At 41.6% G+C, this 20,725-nt stretch overlaps 1 protein-coding gene across 1 annotated transcript in view; it reads right to left on the bottom strand.

The window, feature by feature from the left end:
• The window catches only part of LOC310649276 (transmembrane protease serine 11C-like), a gene marked incomplete at both ends in the record, with an annotated part of 66,200 nt that extends 46,848 nt beyond the window's left edge, over positions 1 to 19,352 (bottom strand). Inside the window, one exon of the mRNA XM_083377577.1 lies at positions 19,331 to 19,352. Within this exon, the coding sequence (XP_083233703.1) occupies positions 19,331 to 19,352 (22 nt within the window). The remainder of the gene's footprint in view (positions 1 to 19,330) is intronic.
• Between the last annotated feature and the right edge of the window lie 1,373 nt (positions 19,353 to 20,725).

Raw genomic sequence — 20,725 nt, 5'->3', positions numbered from 1 at the left:
ACGGAGTGCCCGGGGTGGATGGTGTGCCCCCCGAACAGCTCCGGACACCCTCCTTTTATTAGGCTGTTTCATTTGGGAGGGAGAAAGTACACATGAGGGAGCAACATATGGAAATATGGAAGGTCAAAGGGAAAACATAACTCATGGTATACATCTGCAAATGAAGAGAGCAAAGGTCATCACAGGAAACAATAAAGCATAGCTATCTTATACAAATGTTAACAAAGTTGACAAGGGTTGTAAAGCAAGGACAAATACAGGAGACAAGTCTTGTTATAAATGAAGCAGGAGACAAAGGTTTATCTCTAAAGACAGGATAAATGGAGCAGGCAGAGGTTTATCACCAGAGGCAGGAATGGAATGCAGGAATGTGACTTTGCAAATGGGGGGGGGAGGCAGAAGTGTTATGACTAGAGACAGGAAGGGAGAACTTTGTGATTTTTAATATAGGAATCAAAAAAGGTCTTTTGGGAGACTGGGATATCTACATCCCTTCATTAATAGAAATTTAAAAAACATCTTAGGAAATTCCAGCTTTCTTTCTTTCAAGTGATTAGTAAAAGTAATAAAATTGTTTTAATTGATAATTTAGGTAGGCATGATCAGATTTTTGAAAAAAATGTTCAGTCAAAATTCCACTAAGATTGGAAAATAGGTTAGGTTAAATAATACTAGGCCATAACTCATGATTTAATCTTTCAAGATGTGTTCAGAAGTTCATATCAAAGATAAATGGTGGATTCAAACAACTGAGGTTGCTTTATCTACATAGGATGTAGAACAACACATTTACAGAATGTGATCCATCATCTTACATTTTACAAGCAGGATTGCAGCAAGGAAAAAAAGTGAGCAAGGATGTCCCTATTTGGGGAGCAAGAACATCTGATTAAAGGGACACGGTGGCTCAGTGGGTTAGGACGCTGAGCTTGTTGATCAGAAGGTTAACAGTTTGGCAGGTCGAATCCCGAGTGCCACGTAACAGAGTGAGCGCCTGTTACTCGTCCCAGCTTCTGCCAACCTAGCAGTTCGAAAGCACATAAAAATGCAAGTAGAAAAATAGGGACCACTACGGTGGGAAGGTAACAGCATTCCGTGCGCCTTTGGCATCTAGTCATGCTGGAGACATCCTCCGACAAGCGCTGGCTCTTCGGCTTTGAAACGGAGATGAGCACTGGCCCCTAGAGTTGGAAATGATTAGCACGCATGTGCGGGGGAACCTTTACCTTTACCTTTAACATCTGTTTGGTTTAGAAAATAAGCCAAATTATTTCTATGTTATAAAATCAGAGAAAGCAGAGTTTACCTATTTATAAAATAAAACCAATTACAGATCTATTCAAAAAGCAGCTCTATAAATTGACAGTAAGATGCTTTTTACCATATCGTGAAAAATAAGTCAGGAATCCGATGAAGATTGCTGCTGCAATTGTGCTGGCGAAAAGGATGACAAGAATTTTCCATGGTTCAAAATATCTCAGTTTTGTACTTGTTGGCTGCACTCTGGAAAAGTTAAGATAGTACACTTTTAAAAGTTCCCTGAGTTTTTGTTCTCATTTCAGTATATATCTTACTGAATCAATATAATGTATATCAAACAATCTGAAAGTCATAAAAATAAGTTCCTGTGGACTGTTCTCATTTTTTTTCTTTTTTTTCTTATGGTATCCTAGTTTTATAGTGAAACAGCATATGATTATTTGAAATAACCAAACAAATCAATAAATAAGATTATTAACATGTTTCTCCTTCAGAGAGTTTAGGATCTTATATAATAGCAATGCTAGATTGCCGATCCATGCTTATACATCTTTTCATCAATGTTTTATCTTCACAAGAGGTTAATGTTTTAGCTGGGGAAGACAATGCCTTTTTTCCCTTTTCTCCCTTCATTTCTACTTCTCTTGCCCCTTTCCCTCTTTTCTCTTCTACTATGTATGCTTCCTCTTTCCGCTATGTATTCAGGATGGACAGTGCTTAATATTTATATGTATTTATATGTAAGGGTGTAGTTTTATACATATTTTGTATGTAGCATGTTTTATGTCTGCTATGTATATGTACACGTTTGAGAGCAGGCAACAGAATTTCATTTTTAATGTGTGCCAGTGTACCCACAGTAAAAAAACGACAATAAAGATTATCTTATCTTACTATTTGCTTTTGTATTTTATATTATAAACTAATAAAAATGTGGTAAATTGTGAAAAAGAAACAATCTTATTTATAAACCACCCATCCTTAGATAGGAGAGGCACAAAGAGATTGGAGGAAAACCAAGATTTGGAGAATGGCAAAAGATGCAGGGTAGGAAAGGAAGAGAACCAGATTGCTAAAAGAAGCCCAACAGAAGAAACCTTGAGTGGCTCCAAATAGATATCACGATGCTATGAGGATGGATAGAATGGGGAGAAGAAATGGGACAGAAAGGAATTGTATGTGGGTGGCTAACTAGCAAGATGAAAATGAACGTTCCTCTTTAGTATTTTACTCTAGAACTCAATATCAGAAATGTTAGTGAACAATCTCGATATTTTGAATGATGATACTGGTAACATTTGTTTTGCTATTGCCCAGCTTTCAGTACACCCTAAAATGGAGGATTTCACTCCCTGAGCAATTCAAAAGTCACAAGGTCCTAACTCATTAAAAACTTACAAGATTGGATCAGGATTCATTCACGTCTCCAAAAGAATAATGTATTTTTGTCCAAAAATGTTTCTATTAAAATTATTTTCAGGTTTGTCTGCACTAGATGTACAAAAAATATATAAATCCCTCTAGAAAGCTACTCCATTGTCCCAATGCCATTCTTATAATTTAAAGAGAAAGATGTGCATACTTTCTTTAGTGCTATTAATTTGATCTTTCCTGGTTGTGATGTAAATGTTAAGCAATTTTGTCCTCTTTTTAAGGGAAAATATTTCTTATTTTCAGACATTTTTCTCCTTGTACTCTAATCGCTTTGCCTGCGTTAGATTTGCACTGTTAGATTTTTAATTAATCTTTTTAGTTAAAATTTTATTTGTGATTCAAGACTAAAATATAAGATATATTACTATTTTAATTAATTTGCTTAAAAGATTATCTCAGCATATGACTGCAAGACTTACAACAATTTAAAATACCAACAGTAAGAAAAGTAAAAGAATTATAGCCACATCAATAAAGCACAAAGACATTAAAATCTAATTCAAAAAACTCCCAATGTAGAAATCATATAAGAAATCTGTCTTAAGATCTTAACTCAAGATTTGAGGGTACAGCCAGATCTTTAAGACCTTGTTGAAGGAAGCAGTGAGAGTAAAACAAATAAAAATATATAAATAAAATGCCAAAGCCTTGGGAGATAAAAGAAACAATAAACAAATCTCTGCCCTGGAAAAGATTCTACCTTGATTCCTCATGGGATAAGAGAGAAAAGAGAAACTGTCAAATATTTTGTTATTATGCTCTGTAATAATAAAGTTCCAATTACCTTTGTGGTATCTGATTCCTGACCTGGTCTACCTCAAAGAGCTGATGTGACAATCTCAAGACCAACTTCTCTTACAATGCTGAAATACCTCTCAACTTATCTTCTGTTTGTTAAAAAGAACAGGTTTCATATGTTTTTTTCCTCAGTTAAATATTTATAATTGTATTGTTTGTAAAAGCTAAATTTATATTTTTGGTTCAGTGGTAGCTCCCCTGAATGCTAAAACTGAATAGAAGGATGGGATATAAATAAAATAAATAAATCAGCTAAACTAGATTATGTGAGCAATTCAATCATGAAGCCATTAATAACATTAGGAACACATTTACCATAATGAATAAATGTATCTGCCAATTAAAAGTAATTAGGCAAGGGGCTATCATTTTATAGGTATGCTTGGAAAGTCAACTTTCTGCCAGGAATTTCAATAGGATTCTTAATTCTTAATATGCTTCTTAAATTATTGTTTAGAATAGAAATCAAGGATTTTTTTTACATAATTCTGAATATATTAATAAATGCAGTAATTGATATTGCCCTTATTTTATGGATTGAAAATTTGAACTTTGACATGTGCAGTGAGAGAAACAATTAAGTTGAGTATGAAATTTTCCTGTCTACTTTATATCTTTAAAATGACTAAAATTTGTTTGCTTTTTGGAATACCGTATATACTTGAGTATAAGCCGACTCGAGTATAAGCCGAGACCCCCAATTTTACCCCCAAAAACTGGAAAAAGTTATTGACTCGAGTATAAGCCGAGGCTGGGAAATGCAGCAGCTGGAGGCTGGATCCCCCTGCTGAGATGAGAGAACGGGGTGGCAAGCCGCCGAGAGAATGGGGCGGTGGAGTGCTCCGCCGAGAGAATGGGGCAGCTTGCTGTTCTCTTGGTGCAGCACGGCAGAGGCTGGATCTCGCGAAAGAAGTCTCCGCTGAGCGAGAGAATGAGGCGTCTCGGCGCCCATTTTCTCGGTGAAGACTTCTTTCAGGGGATGCAGCTTCTGCTGCCCCTTTCTCTCAGCTGCCCAGTGGAACAGCTTGCCACCAGAAATCAAGAGTGCTCCATCACTGGAGGTTTTTAAGAAGAGACTGGACATTCACCTGTCTGAGATGGTATCGGTCAGTGGTGGCGAAACTTTTAGAGACCGAGTGCCCAAACCGCAAGCCAAAACCCACTTGTTTATCACAAAGTGCCAAGGCAGCATCGGCATTCTGGTGCCCTCGGGGGAGGGGACAGGGAGGCGCCTCTGAGTGCCGTCTCTGGCACGAAAAAAAAGGGGGAGCAAAAAATGGGCCACCGTACCGCAAGGCACAAAAACGCCAACCGCCGTGCCGCAGGGTGCAGATACAAGGCACCGCATCACGTGAGAACGGGGCTGGGCTAGTGAGTATCACGCAGGCACTAGCCCCGCCCCCTTTGCAGCATGTGCCTGCTCGTGGCCCCGTGCGCGCATGCACGCATGTAAAATGCTTCCCCCTCCCTTTTCTTCCAGTCCACCAACCAACAAGGACCTGCTGCTGGCAGCGGTGGTGGCGCACGTGCCAACAGAGAGGGCTCTGAGTGCCACCTCTGGCAGGCGTGCCATAGGTTCACCACCACTGGTATAGGTCCTCCTGCTTGAGCAAGGGGCTGGACTAGAAGACCTCCAAGGTCCCTTCCAGCTCTATTCTATTCTATTCTATTCTATTCTATTCTATTCTATTCTATTCTATTCTATTCTATTCTATTCTATTCTATTCTATTCCATTCACTTTCTATATTTCTATTCTATTCTATTCTATTCACTTTCTATATTTCTATTCTATTCTATTCTTATTACCATTCTCTATTCTATTCTATTCTATTCTATTCTATTCTATTCTATTCTATTCTATTCACTTTCTATATTTCTATTCTATTCTATTCTATTCTATTCTATTCTTATTACCATTCTCTATTCTATTCTATTCTATTCTATTCTATTCTATTCTATTCTATTCTTATTACCATTCTCTATTCTATTCTATTCTATTCTATTCTATTCTATTCTATTCTATTCTATTCTATTCTATTCTATTCTATTCTTATTACCATTCTCTATTCTATTCTATTCTATTCTATTCTATTCTATTCTATTCTATTCTATTCTATTCTATTCTATTCTATTCTATTCACTTTCTATATTTCTATTCTATTCTATTCCATTCACTTTCTATATTTCTATTCTATTCTATTCTATTCTATTCTATTCTATTCTATTCTATTCTATTCTATTCTATTCTATTCTTATTACCATTCTCTATTCTATTCTATTCTATTCTATTCTATTCTATTCACTTTCTATATTTCTATTCTATTCTATTCCATTCACTTTCTATATTTCTATTCTATTCTATTCTATTCTATTCTATTCTATTCTATTCACTTTCTATATTTCTATTCTATTCTATTCTATTCTATTCACTTTCTATATTTCTATTCTATTCTATTCTATTCCATTCACTTTCTATTCTATTCTATTCTATTCTATTCTATTCTATTCTATTCTATTCTATTCTATTCTATTCTATTCACTTTCTATATTTCTATTCTATTCTATTCTATTCCATTCACTTTCTATTCTATTCTATTCTATTCTATTCTATTCTATTCTATTCACTTTCTATATTTCTATTCTATTCTATTCTATTCTATTCTATTCTATTCTATTCTATTCTATTCACTTTCTATATTTCTATTCTATTCTATTCTATTCCATTCACTTTCTATATTTCTATTCTATTCTATTCTATTCTATTCTATTCTATTCTATTCTATTCTATTCTATTCTATTCTATTCTATTCTATTCTATTCTATTCTATTCTATTCTATTCTATTCACTTTCTATATTTCTATTCTATTCTATTCTATTCTATTCTATTCTATTCTGTTCTGTTCTGTTCTGTTCTACGTTCTGTTCCAATCCATTCCATATTTTCTATTCCATTCTGTTCCACTGTCAGAGCCCATCGGAGGCAACCCAGTCAGCCCAAACAGGAGTTACACTAAGGCTACGCAGCCTCTCCTCTCAACCTGAACCCCTCCTTACCTTTCCTTTTATCTGCATCCTATTTTTAACTGCCGGCTCTGCCCTGCCCTATTTTGTCCTTGAGCACTCGTGAGCTCATCAAGAACAGAAGGTAACCGTGGTTGGAAAGGCAGGGCAAGATCTGCAAGATCCCCATTTGCATTTGACTTTGCCATCCCATCTGGTTCGAGATAACACACCACACACACACACACACAGAGAGAGAGAGAGAGAGAGAGAGAGAGAGAGAGAGAGAGAGAGAGAGAGAGAGAGAGAGAGAGACGCACACCTCAGCAAAAAAGAAAGAAAGAAAAAGAAGTAGTAGAAGAGGCAGAGAGCCCCTGTGGGTAGGAGTGAGGATGGGGAGAAACAGCAAGAAGACCGGGTGGGGTGGGGTGGGTTAATCACTAAACCTTCCAGTGTTTAACCAAAGCAGCTTTTGCATTTGTCAAGCTCTGCTAGCAGGGCACTGGACGGGCCTGGCGGAGCTGCTGAAGGTGAACGGGAGAAGGTGAGTCTTCGCCGAGAAAATCTCAGCGCCCATTTTCTCGGCGAAGACTTCTTTCGGGGGATGCAGCTTCTGCCGCCCCTTTCTCTCAGCTGCCCAGCTAAGAGAAGGGGTGACAGGGGCTGGATCCTCCGAAACAAGTCTCCGTGAGACAAGAGAACAAGGCGTTGGAGCGCTCCGTGAAGTGTGGGGTGGGGAAGCTTGCCGCCCATTGTCTCAGCGACGAAGACTTCTTTCGGGGGATGCAGCTTCTGCCGCCCCTTTCTCTCAGCTGCCCAGCTAAGAGAAGGGGTGACAGAGGCTGGATCCTCCGAAACAAGTCTCCATGAGACGAGAGAACAAGGCATTGGAGCGCTCCGCGAAGTGTGGGGTGGGGAAGCTTGCCGCCCATTCTCTCAGCGACGAAGACTTCTTTCGGGGGATGCAGCTTCTGCCGCCCCTTTCTCTCAGCTGCCCAGCTAAGAGAAGGGGTGACAGAGGCTGGATCCTCCAAAACAAGTCTCCGTGAGACGAGAGAACAAGGCGTTGGAGCGCTCCGCGAAGTGTGGGGTGGGGAAGCTTGCCGCCTATTCTCTCAGCGACGAAGACTTCTTTCGGGGGATGCAGCTTCTGCCGCCCCTTTCTCTCAGCTGCCCAGCTAAGAGAAGGGGTGACAGAGGCTGGATCCTCCGAAACCAGTCTCCATGAGACGAGAGAACAAGGCGTTGGAGCGCTCCGCGAAGTGTGGGGTGGGGAAGCTTGCCACCCATTGTCTCAGCGACGAAGACTTCTTTCGGGGGATGCAGCTTCTGCCGCCCCTTTCTCTCAGCTGCCCAGCTAAGAGAAGGGGTGACAGAGGCTGGATCCTCCGAAACAAGTCTCCGTGAGACGAGAGAACAAGGCGTTGGAGCGCTCCGCGAAGTGTGGGGTGGGGAAGCTTGCCGCCCATTCTCTCAGCGACGAAGACTTCTTTCGGGGGATGCAGCTTCTGCCGCCCCTTTCTCTCAGCTGCCCAGCTAAGAGAAGGGGTGACAGAGGCTGGATCCTCCGAAACAAGTCTCCGTGAGACGAGAGAACAAGGCGTTGGAGCGCTCCGCGAAGTGTGGGGTGGGGAAGCTTGCCGCCCATTGTCTCAGCGACGAAGACTTCTTTCGGGGGATGCAGCTTCTGCCGCCCCTTTCTCTCAGCTGCCCAGCTAAGAGAAGGGGTGACAGAGGCTGGATCCTCCGAAACAAGCCTCCGTGAGACGAGAGAACAAGGCGTTGGAGCGCTCCACGAAGTGTGGGGTGGGGAAGCTTGCCGCCCATTCTCTCAGCAACGAAGACTTCTTTCGGGGGATGCAGCTTCTGCCGCCCCTTTCTCTCAGCTGCCCAGCTAAGAGAAGGGGTGACAGAGGCTGGATCCTCCGAAACAAGTCTCCATGAGACGAGAGAAGAAGGCGTTGGGGCACTCCGCGAAGTGTGGGGTGGGGAAGCTTGCCGCCCATTCTCTCAGCAATGAAGACTTCTTTCGGGGGATGCAGCTTCTGCCGCCCCTTTCTCTCAGCTGCCCAGCTGAGAGAAGGGGGTGACAGAGGCTGGATCCCCCGAAACAAGTCTTCGCCGAGAAAATGGGTGACAAGCTTCCACCGCCCCATTCTCTTAGCGGAGGCTTGCAGAGGTGGCGGCGGAGCTGCGCGCGCAGCTCTCCAAACCGCCGCAGCCCGTTTGGAGAGCTGCTGCCTTCGTCCATGTTTGATGAAAGCAGCAGCTCTCCAAACGGGGGTAGAAGTTCTTTTTTTTTTGTTGACTGGAGTATAAGCCGAAGTGGAGTTTTTCAGCCCAAAAAGTGGGCTGAAAAATTCGGCTTATACTCAAGTATATACGGCATTATTTATTTATTTATTTATTTATTTATTTATTTATTTATTTATTTATTTATTTACATTTATATACTGCCCTATTCCCTGAGGACTCAGGGCGGTTTACAGGGAATTAAAAAATCCACCATACAAAAGTTAAAAAACCAAATTAAAAAATATTAAATTGACCCTGTATACTTAAAACCCCAATTAAAAATTTCTCCTCAGCCTGGGCCTGAGAGCTCAAACAGCCAGGTCTTCAGGCCCCAGCAGAATGATCGGAGGTCGGGGGCAGTCCTCAGCTCCACCGGCAGTGGGAGCGCACTGGGCGAAGGGCGTTTGATGCCGGCAGCAGGTGTTCCCTCAAATAGCACGGACCCAGGCCATGTAGGGCTTTATAGGTAATAACCAGCACCTTGAATTTCACCCGGAGGGCAACCGGAAGCCAATGCAGCTCGCGGAGTAGAGGTGTTACATGGGAGTATCGGGAGACCCCCATTACAACTCGCGCGGCCGCATTCTGCACCAGTTGAAGCCTCCGAGTGGTCTTCAAGGGCAGCCCCATGTAGAGAGCGTTACAGTAGTCCAAACGGGAGGTAACAAGCGCATGAGTAACTGTGCGTAGGGCGTCTCGGTCCAGATAGGGACGCAACTGGCGCACCAGGCGAACCTGTGCAAAAGCCCCCCTGGTCACGGCTCCTATGTGGTCTTCAAAATTGAGCCGTGAGTCCAGGAGGACGCCCAGGTTGCGAGCCCTATCAACGGGGGGTAACACCTCACCCCCCATCGTTAGAGGTAGAATAAGTTGGTTAACCCGAGATGCCGATATGCACAGCCACTCAGTCTTGGCGGGATTGAGACGAAGCCTGTTTCTCCCCATCCAGACCTGAACCGCCTCCAGGCACCGGGACATCACGGAGAGGGCATCGCTGGGTTGGTTCGGGGTGGAAAGAAAAAGTTGGGTATCATCAGCGTACTGGTGATACCCCACCCCGAAACCACGAATGATCTCGCCCAGCGGCTTCATATAGATGTTGAACAGGAGAGGCGAGAGGACCGACCCTTGAGGAACTCCACAAATGAGAGACCTCGGGGCGGATCTCTGCCCTCCTGTCAACACCGACTGCGAGCGGCCCTGGAGGTAGGAGGAGAACCACCGTAGAACGGTGCCTCCCACTCCCAACCCCCTGAGACGCCGCAGCAGGATACCATGGTCGATGGTATCGAAAGCCGCTGAGAGATCTAATAGGACCAGGACAGAGGAGCAACCCCTGTCCCTAGCCCTCCAGAGATCATTCACCAGTGCAACCAATGCCGTCTCCGTGCTGTGTCCGGGCCTGAAGCCCGATTGGTACGGGTCCAGATAATCAGTTTCAGGAACAGAGGGAGCTGATGTGCCACCACACTCTCAACAACCTTCGCCAGAAAGCGAAGGTTGGAGACTGGACGATAGTTGTTTAAAACAGCCGGGTCCAAAGCAGGCTTCTTGAGAAGGGGCCTCACCACCGCCTCCTTCAAGGCGGCAGGGAAGACACCCTCCTTCAAAGAAGCAGTTATTACTGCATGGAACCAGCCTCGTATTCCCTCCCGAGCTGCATAAGCTAGCCAGGAGGGGCACGGATCCAACAAACAGGTGGTGGTGCTTAGTCTCCCCATGATCCTGTCCACATCATCAGGGGAAACAGGGTCGAACTCAGTCCAGATAACGTGCTCAAGACCGCCTGATTCCTCCACGTCAGACTCTGCCCAGTCAGAGTCCAGACCGGTCCGGATCCGAGCGATTTTGTCCGCCAGATGATGACTAAACTCCTCGGCTCGTCCCTGCAAGGGATCCTCTCTCACCTCCTGGTTAAGGAGGGAGCGAGTCACCCTAAACAGGGCGGCCGGGCGATTATCTGCGGATGCGATAAGGGCGGCAAAGTAGTTAGACTTCGCCGTCCTTATCGCCGCAAGATAAGACCTTATAAAGGTTCTTAACTGCAATCGGTCGGATTCGGATCGGCTGAATTATAACCTAATTCCTCTGTAAATCTAAACTCTAATCTTTCTCTTATCATTAGAATGAGAAAAGTTTGTTATAGAAAACAAGGTGTCATCTTCCAAACCAAACCTGATTCTCTCCAACAAGAGGTTCAAATTTATTTAAAATAATGTTCAAACTAACAAATTGTTGTTTGAAAATGTTGTATTTCTATTGCACCTGAGAAATATGGTAGGAGAGTGTTTTAATTTAACGAATGAAAGAATGCTCTCACCTTCCTATATTCCTGGGCTAGTACTATCTCAAAAAAGTTATAGTGCTTCCCAAAGTATCCTGTGGGAACACCTGTGGATGTCTGAGTTCATATACTAAATGCCCTCCACCGAAAACACATTTAGAGCAGTATTTCTAAATCTTAGCAATTTTTAAGCTGTAAGGACCTCAACTCTCAGAATTCTTCAGTTTCACATTGATTGGAAATGTTGTGAATTGTACTCTGCACATCTTAAAATTCCTAACATTGCAAAACACTAGTCTAGAGGTTTGTTTAAGAAAAAAACAACAAGTCAATGCACATCTTCATATTGCATCACATTGTCTGGTTTTAAACAACTTCATGAGATGAGCAAGGGAAGGGTGTGGGGGCCTGCTGTATTTGACTAGTTTCTGTTAGCTACGTTTCCTGTTATGCAACACTTAGCTGCTGTAATTTAGTCATTTTTTTTACCCACCCACTAAGGGCCAAATTGGTTCAAGTTACACAGCTTTATCAGCTACACCCATATGCAGGGTAAAAATACTGCCTTATTTTATAATTGGGAAGCTATGATTTTTCTCTCCCAAACAGTCGATTTTTTAAAGTCCTTCTGCCTAGATTTTCTATCCCTGTGCTGCAATATTTGTAGTTTCAAGATTTATTTGAAAGGAGAGTACTTTCCTATATTTTACTTACAGCAAAGTAGTTTTTAAAATGTCAGGAAGCTCTTTAAAAATGTGGAGAAAAGTGGATTTGCTCCTTGTTTTTCTGATACCTGAACAGCAAACAAGGAAGACAACAAGCCAAACAAAAATCTCTGCAGGGTGTGTTCTTTGTGCTTCTTGTTATCTTCACTGGTTAGAAGCAATAATTATTTAGAGAAATTCAGTCACCTAGCCAATCTTCAAGAACAAAACTTTAGGAACTAATGTTTAACAGGAAAAAAAAAACCCTAAACTGCTTCTTCCCTCCCTCAAACCTTTGTGCTTTTGAAAAATTGAGACCGACACCTTCCAGTTTACAGTTTTTCCTCTGCATCATCTTTGTGTCTCAAGATCTGCATGTACATTTCCCCCTTTAAGAAATCGTCAAAAGCCCACATTTCTGTCTAAAAAGTGGCAGATCTCAAGAGGTTTGTATGACTTTCTCTCACAGAAATGGTCACACAAGTGAGTTACAATTATTAAGCAAAGATGTTTGGGTGTAAAATCAAAAGGGCAATAAGTTTTTGCCCTGCGTTTCTCTTTGCAGTAAGTAGCTACAAAACTTCTTTTAGTGATGCTTCTAGAGGAGGACTCCTGATGGATTCTGCTCCAAGGATATAATAGTTCAATCTTCCTTTGTGATGTTATTATTTAACCTTAAAATTACCATCTCTTTAATGATGCCTAGTACAGGCAATGATTCTTCTCAGAGATGATAAACATCTCTCTTATATTGATCTGCACAGACATAAGCCTATGGCATGCTGTAACCCAAAGACTCCTTATCTTTGGAGATATGTGATTGGAGATAGGTTTTTAATTTGAGGCAGTCAGATTGAACACTGTGCTGTAGATTACCTGTTGGCTTATCTATTGAATGGTGAACCTTTCTGGCTCAGCAAGTCAAAAATTTGGAAAACACCTACGGTAACTTGATTGTCACACACACATCCCACAACAAAACAGAAACAATTCTCTATTTCTATCCCACATATATATTCATCTAGGCCACCCTGAACAATGGCACTCAGCAGCAGTGTTGAAGCTGGGCCTGATTTAAGATCTAACTTCAACTTCAGACCTAGCACTACTGCTGCCACTCAAAAAGGCCACTTTGTGCTGTTGTTTAAAGCACAATTGCTTCCATGGCCCACTGCTCCACAGAATTTGCCACCATATCTTTCAAGCAGTATCCTTCAGGCACCATACTTTTAGACAGAATGAGACTAGGACATACAAGGCATTCATTCTTGAAATACATTCAAATAATGCTCTTCGATGGCCTCTGTTGCTTCTGAAATCCACATAGAAGCATGCCCCATTTCGTGTGATTTTTGAACAGTTTGGAGAGCACACCCCATTCTCCAGCAGCCTCTTAAAATAATTGAGAATGGGGTGTGCTTTTGAAAATAGTATTGGTGAATGTTGTGGGTTATCACCTTTGACAGACATGTCATAAGTTCAGCATCATTGGTCCAGGTTATTATCCTGATCAACTGTGACAGCAGCCTTATTCCTTCATGCTCTATTACATAACAGTCATACAGCTTGATTATTCAATGTCATATTGAAAGCTTTATTTGTGTTTGCGATTCAAAAGCTGCTAAACATCAATGATCTCAGAGAAACTAAGGCTGAATTTTCTTTTTTTCCTTTTTTTTCTCACAAGCAGGAGCTTCATCCATGCAGATCTTTAACCTTTTCCCTGATATCTTATCTAGCCTATTAGATCTAGTTCATGTCACTTGGAGTGGGAGGATTCTTATTGAGGAGTATCATGCTGCTAATTGAAATATTAGCCCCTGCTTCCGACTCAATCCTGTTCTTACTTTAGCAGGTACTAAATACTATATCCACTAGACTAGAACACTCACAACTTACTAATTGTTAAAGAATTTAGAGAACAAGAATATAAATTTCCTGGGTCTATGACAACCAGGGCTTTTTTTTTGTCACAGAATGCTCAGAATGGAGTTCTGGCACCGTTTTTGGATGGAACCTTGTAGGGTAGGCAAGGCAGGTTGTATGATGTGTGAGTTCCGACACCTTTTTCTTTTACGAAAAAAGCACTGATGACAACTCACTACCACCTGGTAATGGGATACCTTACTCCAGCCAACATGCTGAGGGGACAACTCGCTGAGAACCTGGGCTCTCCATTCAGGTTTCCAAAGGCAGCCCAGCTTAAGGGAGGTGAAGGTTCTTGCCGGGCCGCATTCTTTCTCAAAATGCTTCCTCACCTTGCTTTCCAGTGCCCCCCTATGAAAGGCAGGATAAGTGGGAGTCATTGTTCCATGCTCGTGCTTGATTCCTGGGTAGGGAAAGGGGCAAGCAGGAATGATGACAGGGCAACTTGCTCCTAATGCCCATCCCTGCAAGGGTTCTTCCCAATGAAAGGTCCAGCCTGCAATAATGACTCCCACATAGCCCTCCTGTACATCTTCTCCAGAGGTGTCCTCGTCTCACTTTTCAGCATTTCTCCGCACTCCAATGGGAGTCATTGTTCCAAATTGAGTCACCCAGTCATTGTCCCTATTTTCCCCTCTCTCAGCCTGAGATCTGTCAGGGTCCAGCTCTGCATGTCGAAGAAGAGGTCCTTCTTCCCAAGCCTGGGCACAATTGGCAGCTTCCCAACTCTGATAACAGATAAACGTCCCCAAGCTTGGAATGGTGTGTGTGTGTGAGTGTGAGTGAGTGTTTGTGTGCAGAACAATGACTCCCTCTTAGTGGGGGGGGGTTAGAAAGAGAGGGGATGAAGTCTTTGAAGAAAAACTTCAGAACTGGCAGGAGCTTTCATCTCCCTTAAGCCAGGCCAGTTTTGGAAACAAAAGTGGAAGGCCCAGGCTCCTGGCAAGTTGTCCCTGCAGTGAGCTGCTCAAGGTAAGATGTCTCACGGCAAGATAACAGTGATTAATTGGCTATGGCCAGGTTGCAGCAGCCAGGTGACCATGGTGAGTTATCCCATTCTGTAATTTCTTGCCTCATTGTTTCTGTATTTGATTGTATAGTATTGAACACTTGTTTCATAGATATTATTTGAACTTAACATTATTTTGTTTGTAAAAAGTCCTTAAGAATACCGGTATGTAATCTCAGAAGGGTATGACTGACTGATGAAGACTAATGAGTCCGAAATGCATATCAGCCTCCCTAAATTCTTTGTTAGTAATTTACACACACACACACACACACACACACACACACACACACACACACACACACACACACACACATATATATATATATATATATATATATATATATATATATATATATATATATATATCCCCTTCATGGATTACTGCCTTGTCGTGGCAAAGGGGCTTGCGTAATTCAATGAAGCTATGAGCTATGCCGTGCAGGGCCACCCAAGATGGACAGGTCATAGCCGAGAGTTCTGAAAAAACGTGATCCACTGGAGAAGGAAATGGCAACCCACTCCAGTATCTTTGCCATGAAAACCCTATGGACAGTACCAAAAGGCAAAACGATATGACGCTGGAAGATGAGCCCCTCAGGTCGGAAGGCGTCCAATATGCTACTGGGGAAGAGCAGAGGGCTAGTACTAGTAGCGCCAGAAAGAATGAAGCAACTGGGCCAAAGCCAAAAGGACGCTCAGCTGTGAATGTGTCTGGTGGTGAAAGGAAAGTCCGATGCTGTAAAGATTTTTTTCTCCATAGGAACCTGGAATGTAAGATCCATGAATCAAGGAAAGCTGGACGTGGTCAAACAAGAGATGACAAGACTGAACATCGACATCTTAGGTATCAGCGAACTAAAATGGACAGGAATGGGTGAATTTAATTCAGATGACCATCAGGTATACTACTGCGGGCAAGAATCCCTCAGAAGAAATGGAGTAGCCTTCATAGTCAAAAAAAGAGTAGGAAAAGCAATACTGGGATACAATCCTCAAAATGACAGAATGATCTCAGTTCGAATCCAAGGCAAACCATTCAAAATCACAGTAGTCCAAGTCTATGCCCCAACCACCGGAGCTGAAGAGGATGAAATTGACCGGTTCTATGAAGCCCTACAGCACCTTATAGAACTAACACCAAAAAATGATGTCCTTATCATCATGGGGGATTGGAATGCTAAAGTAGGAAGCCAAAAGATAACTGGAATAACAGGCAAGTTTGGCCTTGGAGTACAAAATGAAGCAGGGCACAGGCTGATAGAATTTTGTCAAGAGAATATGATGGTCATAGCAAACACTCTTTTCCAACAACCCAAGAGACGGCTCTACACATGGACATCACCAGGCGGTCAACACAGAAATCAGATTGACTATATGCTCTGCAGCCAAAGATGGTGAAGCTCTATACAGTCAGTAAAAACAAGACCAGGAGCTGACTGTGGCTCAGACCATGAGCTTCTCCTTGCAAAGTTTAGGCTTAAACTGAAGAAAGTAGGGAAAAGCACTAGGCCACTCAGGTATGAATTAAATCATATCCCTGTTGAATATACAGTAGAGGTGACAAATAGATTTAAGGAATTAGATCTGATAGACAGAGTGCCTGAAGAACTATGGACAGAGGTTCGCGACATTGTACAACAGGTAGCAACCAAAACCATCCCAAAGAAAAAGAAATGCAAGAAAGCAAAATGGCTGTCTGAGGAAGCTTTGCAAATAGCTGAGGAAAGGAGGGAAGCGAAAGGCAAGGGAGAAAAACATAGATATGCCCAATTGAATGCAGAATTCCAGAGAATAGCTAGAAGAGATAAGAATGCCTTCTTAAATGAACAGTGCAAAGAAATAGAAGAAAACAATAGAATAGGGAGGACCAGAGATCTTTTCAAGAAAATTGGAGAGATGAAGGGAACGTTTAATGCAAAAATGGGCATGATAAAGGACCAAAATGGCAGGGACCTAACAGAGGCAGAAGAGATTAAGAAGTGGTGGCAAAATTACACAGAAGAAGTATACAAGAATGAGCTTAACATCCCAGATAATCACAATGAGGTGGTCACTGACCTCGAGCCAGACATCCTAGAATGTGAAGTGAAGTGGGCCTTAGAAAAGCTGAGCAACAACAAAGCTAGTGGAGGTGACAATATTCCAGCTGAGCTATTCAAAATCTTAAAAGACGATGCAGTAAAAGTGCTACACTCAATTTGCCAGCAAATTTGGAAAACTCAACAGTGGCCACAGGATTGGAAAAGATCAGTTTACATTCCAATTCCAAAGAAAGGCAGTGCCAAAGAATGTTCAAACTATCGCACCATTGCACTCATTTCTCATGCTAGTAAAGTCATGCTTAAAATCCTACAAGCTAGACTTCAGCAGTATGTGGATCGAGAACTACCAGAAGTACAGGCAGGATTTCGAAGAGGCAGAGGAACTAGAGATCAAATTGCCAACATACGCTGGATCATGGAGAAAGCTAGGGAGTTCCAGAAAAACATCTACTTCTGCTTCATTGACTATGCTAAAGCCTTTGATTGTGTGGATCATAACAAACTGTGGCAAGTTCTTAAAGAGATGGGAGTACCAGACCATCTTATTTGTCTCTTGAGAAACCTATATGCGGGTCAAGAAGCAACAGTGAGAACTGGACACGGAACCACTGATTGGTTCAAAATTGGGAAAGGAGTCTGGCCAGGCTGTATACTGTCGCCCTGCCTATTTAACTTATATGCAGAGCACATCATGAGAAAGGCAGGGCTAGATGAATCAAAAGTTGGAATTAAGATTGCCGGAAGAAATATCAACAACCTAAGATATGCAGATGATACCACTCTAATGGCAGAAAGTGAAGAAGAACTAAAGAGCCTCTTGTTGCGGGTGAAGAAGGAGAGTGCAAAAGTTGGGTTGAAACTCAACATTAAGAAAACCAAGATCATGGCATCTGGCCCTCTCAATTCCTGGCAAATAGATGGGGAAGAAATGGAGGTAGTGACAGATTTTATTTTCCTGGGCTCCAAGATCACTGCAGATGGGGACTGTAGCCAAGAAATTAAAAGACGCTTGCTCCTCGGAAGGAAAGCCATGGCAAATCTAGACAGCACACTAAAAAGCAGAGACATCACCTTGTCAACAAAAGTGTGTATAGTCAAGGCTATGGTCTTCCCAGTTGCAATGTATGGCAGTGAAAGTTGGACCATAAGAAAGGCTGAGCGCCAAAGAATTGAGGCCTTTGAACTATGGTGCTGGAGAAGACTCCTGCGAGTCCCTTGGACTGCAAGGCGATCAAACCGGTCAGTCCTAGAGGAGATCAATCCTGACTGCTCTTTAGAAGGCCAGATCCTGAAGCTAAAACTCAAATACTTTGGCCACCTAATGAGAAGGAAGGACTCACTGGAGAAGAGCCTAATGCTGGGAAAGATCGAGGGCAATAGAAGAAGGGGATGACAGAGAATGAGGTGGCTGGATGGAGTCACTGAAGCAGTAGGCGTGAGCTTAAATGGACTCCAAAAGATGGTAGAGGACAGGAAGGCCTGGAGGAATGTTGTCCATAGGGTCGCGATGGGTCGGACACGACTTCGCAGCTAACAACAACAACATATATATATATATATATATATATATATATATATAGATAGATAGATAGATAGATAGATAGATAGATAGATAGATAGATAGATAGATAGATAGATCTAGAGTCTCGGGTTTCTTCCCGCGTTCCTTTCATCTTCAGAAAGTTGTGGCGACGTTTCGACGAAATCCCATCTGTCATCATCAGGCTGGAGTGTTCACTCCGGCCTGATGATGACGGATGGGATTTCGTCGAAACGTCGCCACAACTTTCTGAAGATGAAAGGAACGCGGGAAGAAACCCGAGACTCTAGATCTACACATACAGACACCCGCGAGAATCTACGAAAACATATATATATATATATATATATATATATATATATATATATATATATATATATATATATATATATATATATATATATATATATATATATATATATATCTGTGTGCATGTACAGTATATCTCTGTCTGTGTTTGTGTCTGTGTATATCCAAGCATCCTTCTTATATTCTCTTCCCTTCTTTTTCTTTTTCTGATAGTCACTAAGCACTACTGATACTGTAGCAAGCTCTATATTATTTTTTAAGCTGTAAATCCTTTTGTACAAATGGAGATATTATATTTTAAAAAAACCTAGGATATTGCAAATTATCTTCTGTTGCATTACTGATCAAAATATAATATACTCAGTAAATATAATTTCAATAATGATCATCAGAATAAATCCAAATAGAGATATTTACACCACAATAAAAATACAAGTAAATCCTCTCACCACAATTTCCAGCAATACACCTGTGCTTTAAAAAATAATTCAGTAGGGGAACACTTAAAATGCACAATTATATTCTTCCTAAACAGAAAAAGTTTGACATGCACTTTTTCTCCTTACATACTAATAAAGACAGAATTGGTTAATGCAAGAAACATACAAAAGAAAAAAAAGATGAGTGAGCACATCTTTCAGTGTTATCCAACTTTGCAGTCTTACTGTTACCAGTATTCTTCAGAAGACCTTCCCCCAATTCAAATCAAGCTCATATTACTTACCTCTGAAGGCCCCGAGGCCCATGATGGTAGCTGAGGTAGCCTATAGGAGTTCCTAAACCAGTCTGGACAAAATCAGGACCACAAGGAGAATGCTGCTGAAATACACAGTTCTTACTCTGTCTGGTTTGACAGACAGGGTAGACTGCTAATGGAAAAGTCTTCATTGCAATAGTAATAAAATACCCAGCAATGTGTGGAAATGCAAAATGTGGGTGAAACAGAGCAAATTAAAGTAAAAGAAAGATGTCAGCATGGAGAAAATTATGAGTCTTTAGGATTTTGATAAGCACAATAAAAATTCCCACATAGCCATGGATGAAATCAATCAAACCAGCCAGGAATCTATAGTCTTGACCTTTTCTAGAAAGATTTCTAGTTTTTCTAAATATGCCAGCACACTTAGTTCTAATGGCTAGCACCTTCTAATAATATTTTCTTTCATGATCACTTGTTGCCATTCTTTGTTTAAAGTCAGCCCGCAGCAGCCAGATGCAATAATACATAAAACAATGATACGGCTGTCTACATACTTCCAGCTGCTCACTGTTCTAGAGACATCCCTCATTTCCATGTCATTGGATGTACCTAATCTACTAATTATGTGTTATGCTCTACAAATAAGGAACTTCCTATGGGAGGTGCTTCCCATTTAAAAACTCAAACTTTTATTATCTAATCTTTCTATTCTCAATAAAAAACATTATTTTCAGTAAACCACTTGCCAGAAACCATCTTTGTGATAACTTTAAAAAGTAAAGATTGGGAATTGGAAATCCCAGAATTCTCTAAGTGCCTGCTATCCTTTCCAGCAAAAAGTCACATTCAAGCAAAATGTAAAACAATTCACTTTCGTGAGGAAGATGGTGATGGGAGCTTTGGTTCTCCTTTCTGATGTGTATATTTTTGGCCATTATTTGCTGAATACCAATTGCTGTTCTCACCAATTGTCTGTATTCCTGAATTTGAACTGCTGGCTGTGGCCCAGGATATTAAGATCACAGGAGCCATAACATCACTGATATATTTCCCTCTCAAAACAGCTTATCTCTTCTTGAACAACCACCCAAATATTCAACTAGCAATTAAGAACCTAACTGACAATGTTCACGTTGAAGAAAAAATAGGCATTTCTTGTTAGGTTGCAATCCTTAATTTAATTACCTAACATAAAACAATTTAGTAGGACTTATAGGTAGTCCTTGACTTATAACCTCAATTGAGCCAAAAATTTCCATTGCTAAGCAGCTGTTAAGTGAATTTTGCACTAAAAGATCCGTGATGGTGCAGTGGCCAGAGTGCAGTATTAAGGGCTAATTCTGCCAACTGCCAGCAGTTCAACCCAATAGAATAGAATAGAATAGAATAGAATAGAATAGAATAGAATAGAATAGAATA

Source organism: Vipera ursinii (assembly GCF_947247035.1).
Source record: "Vipera ursinii genome assembly, chromosome: Z".
Classification (NCBI taxonomy): Eukaryota; Metazoa; Chordata; class Lepidosauria; order Squamata; family Viperidae; genus Vipera; species Vipera ursinii.
This window is presented reverse-complemented; position numbering and strand designations above follow the sequence as displayed.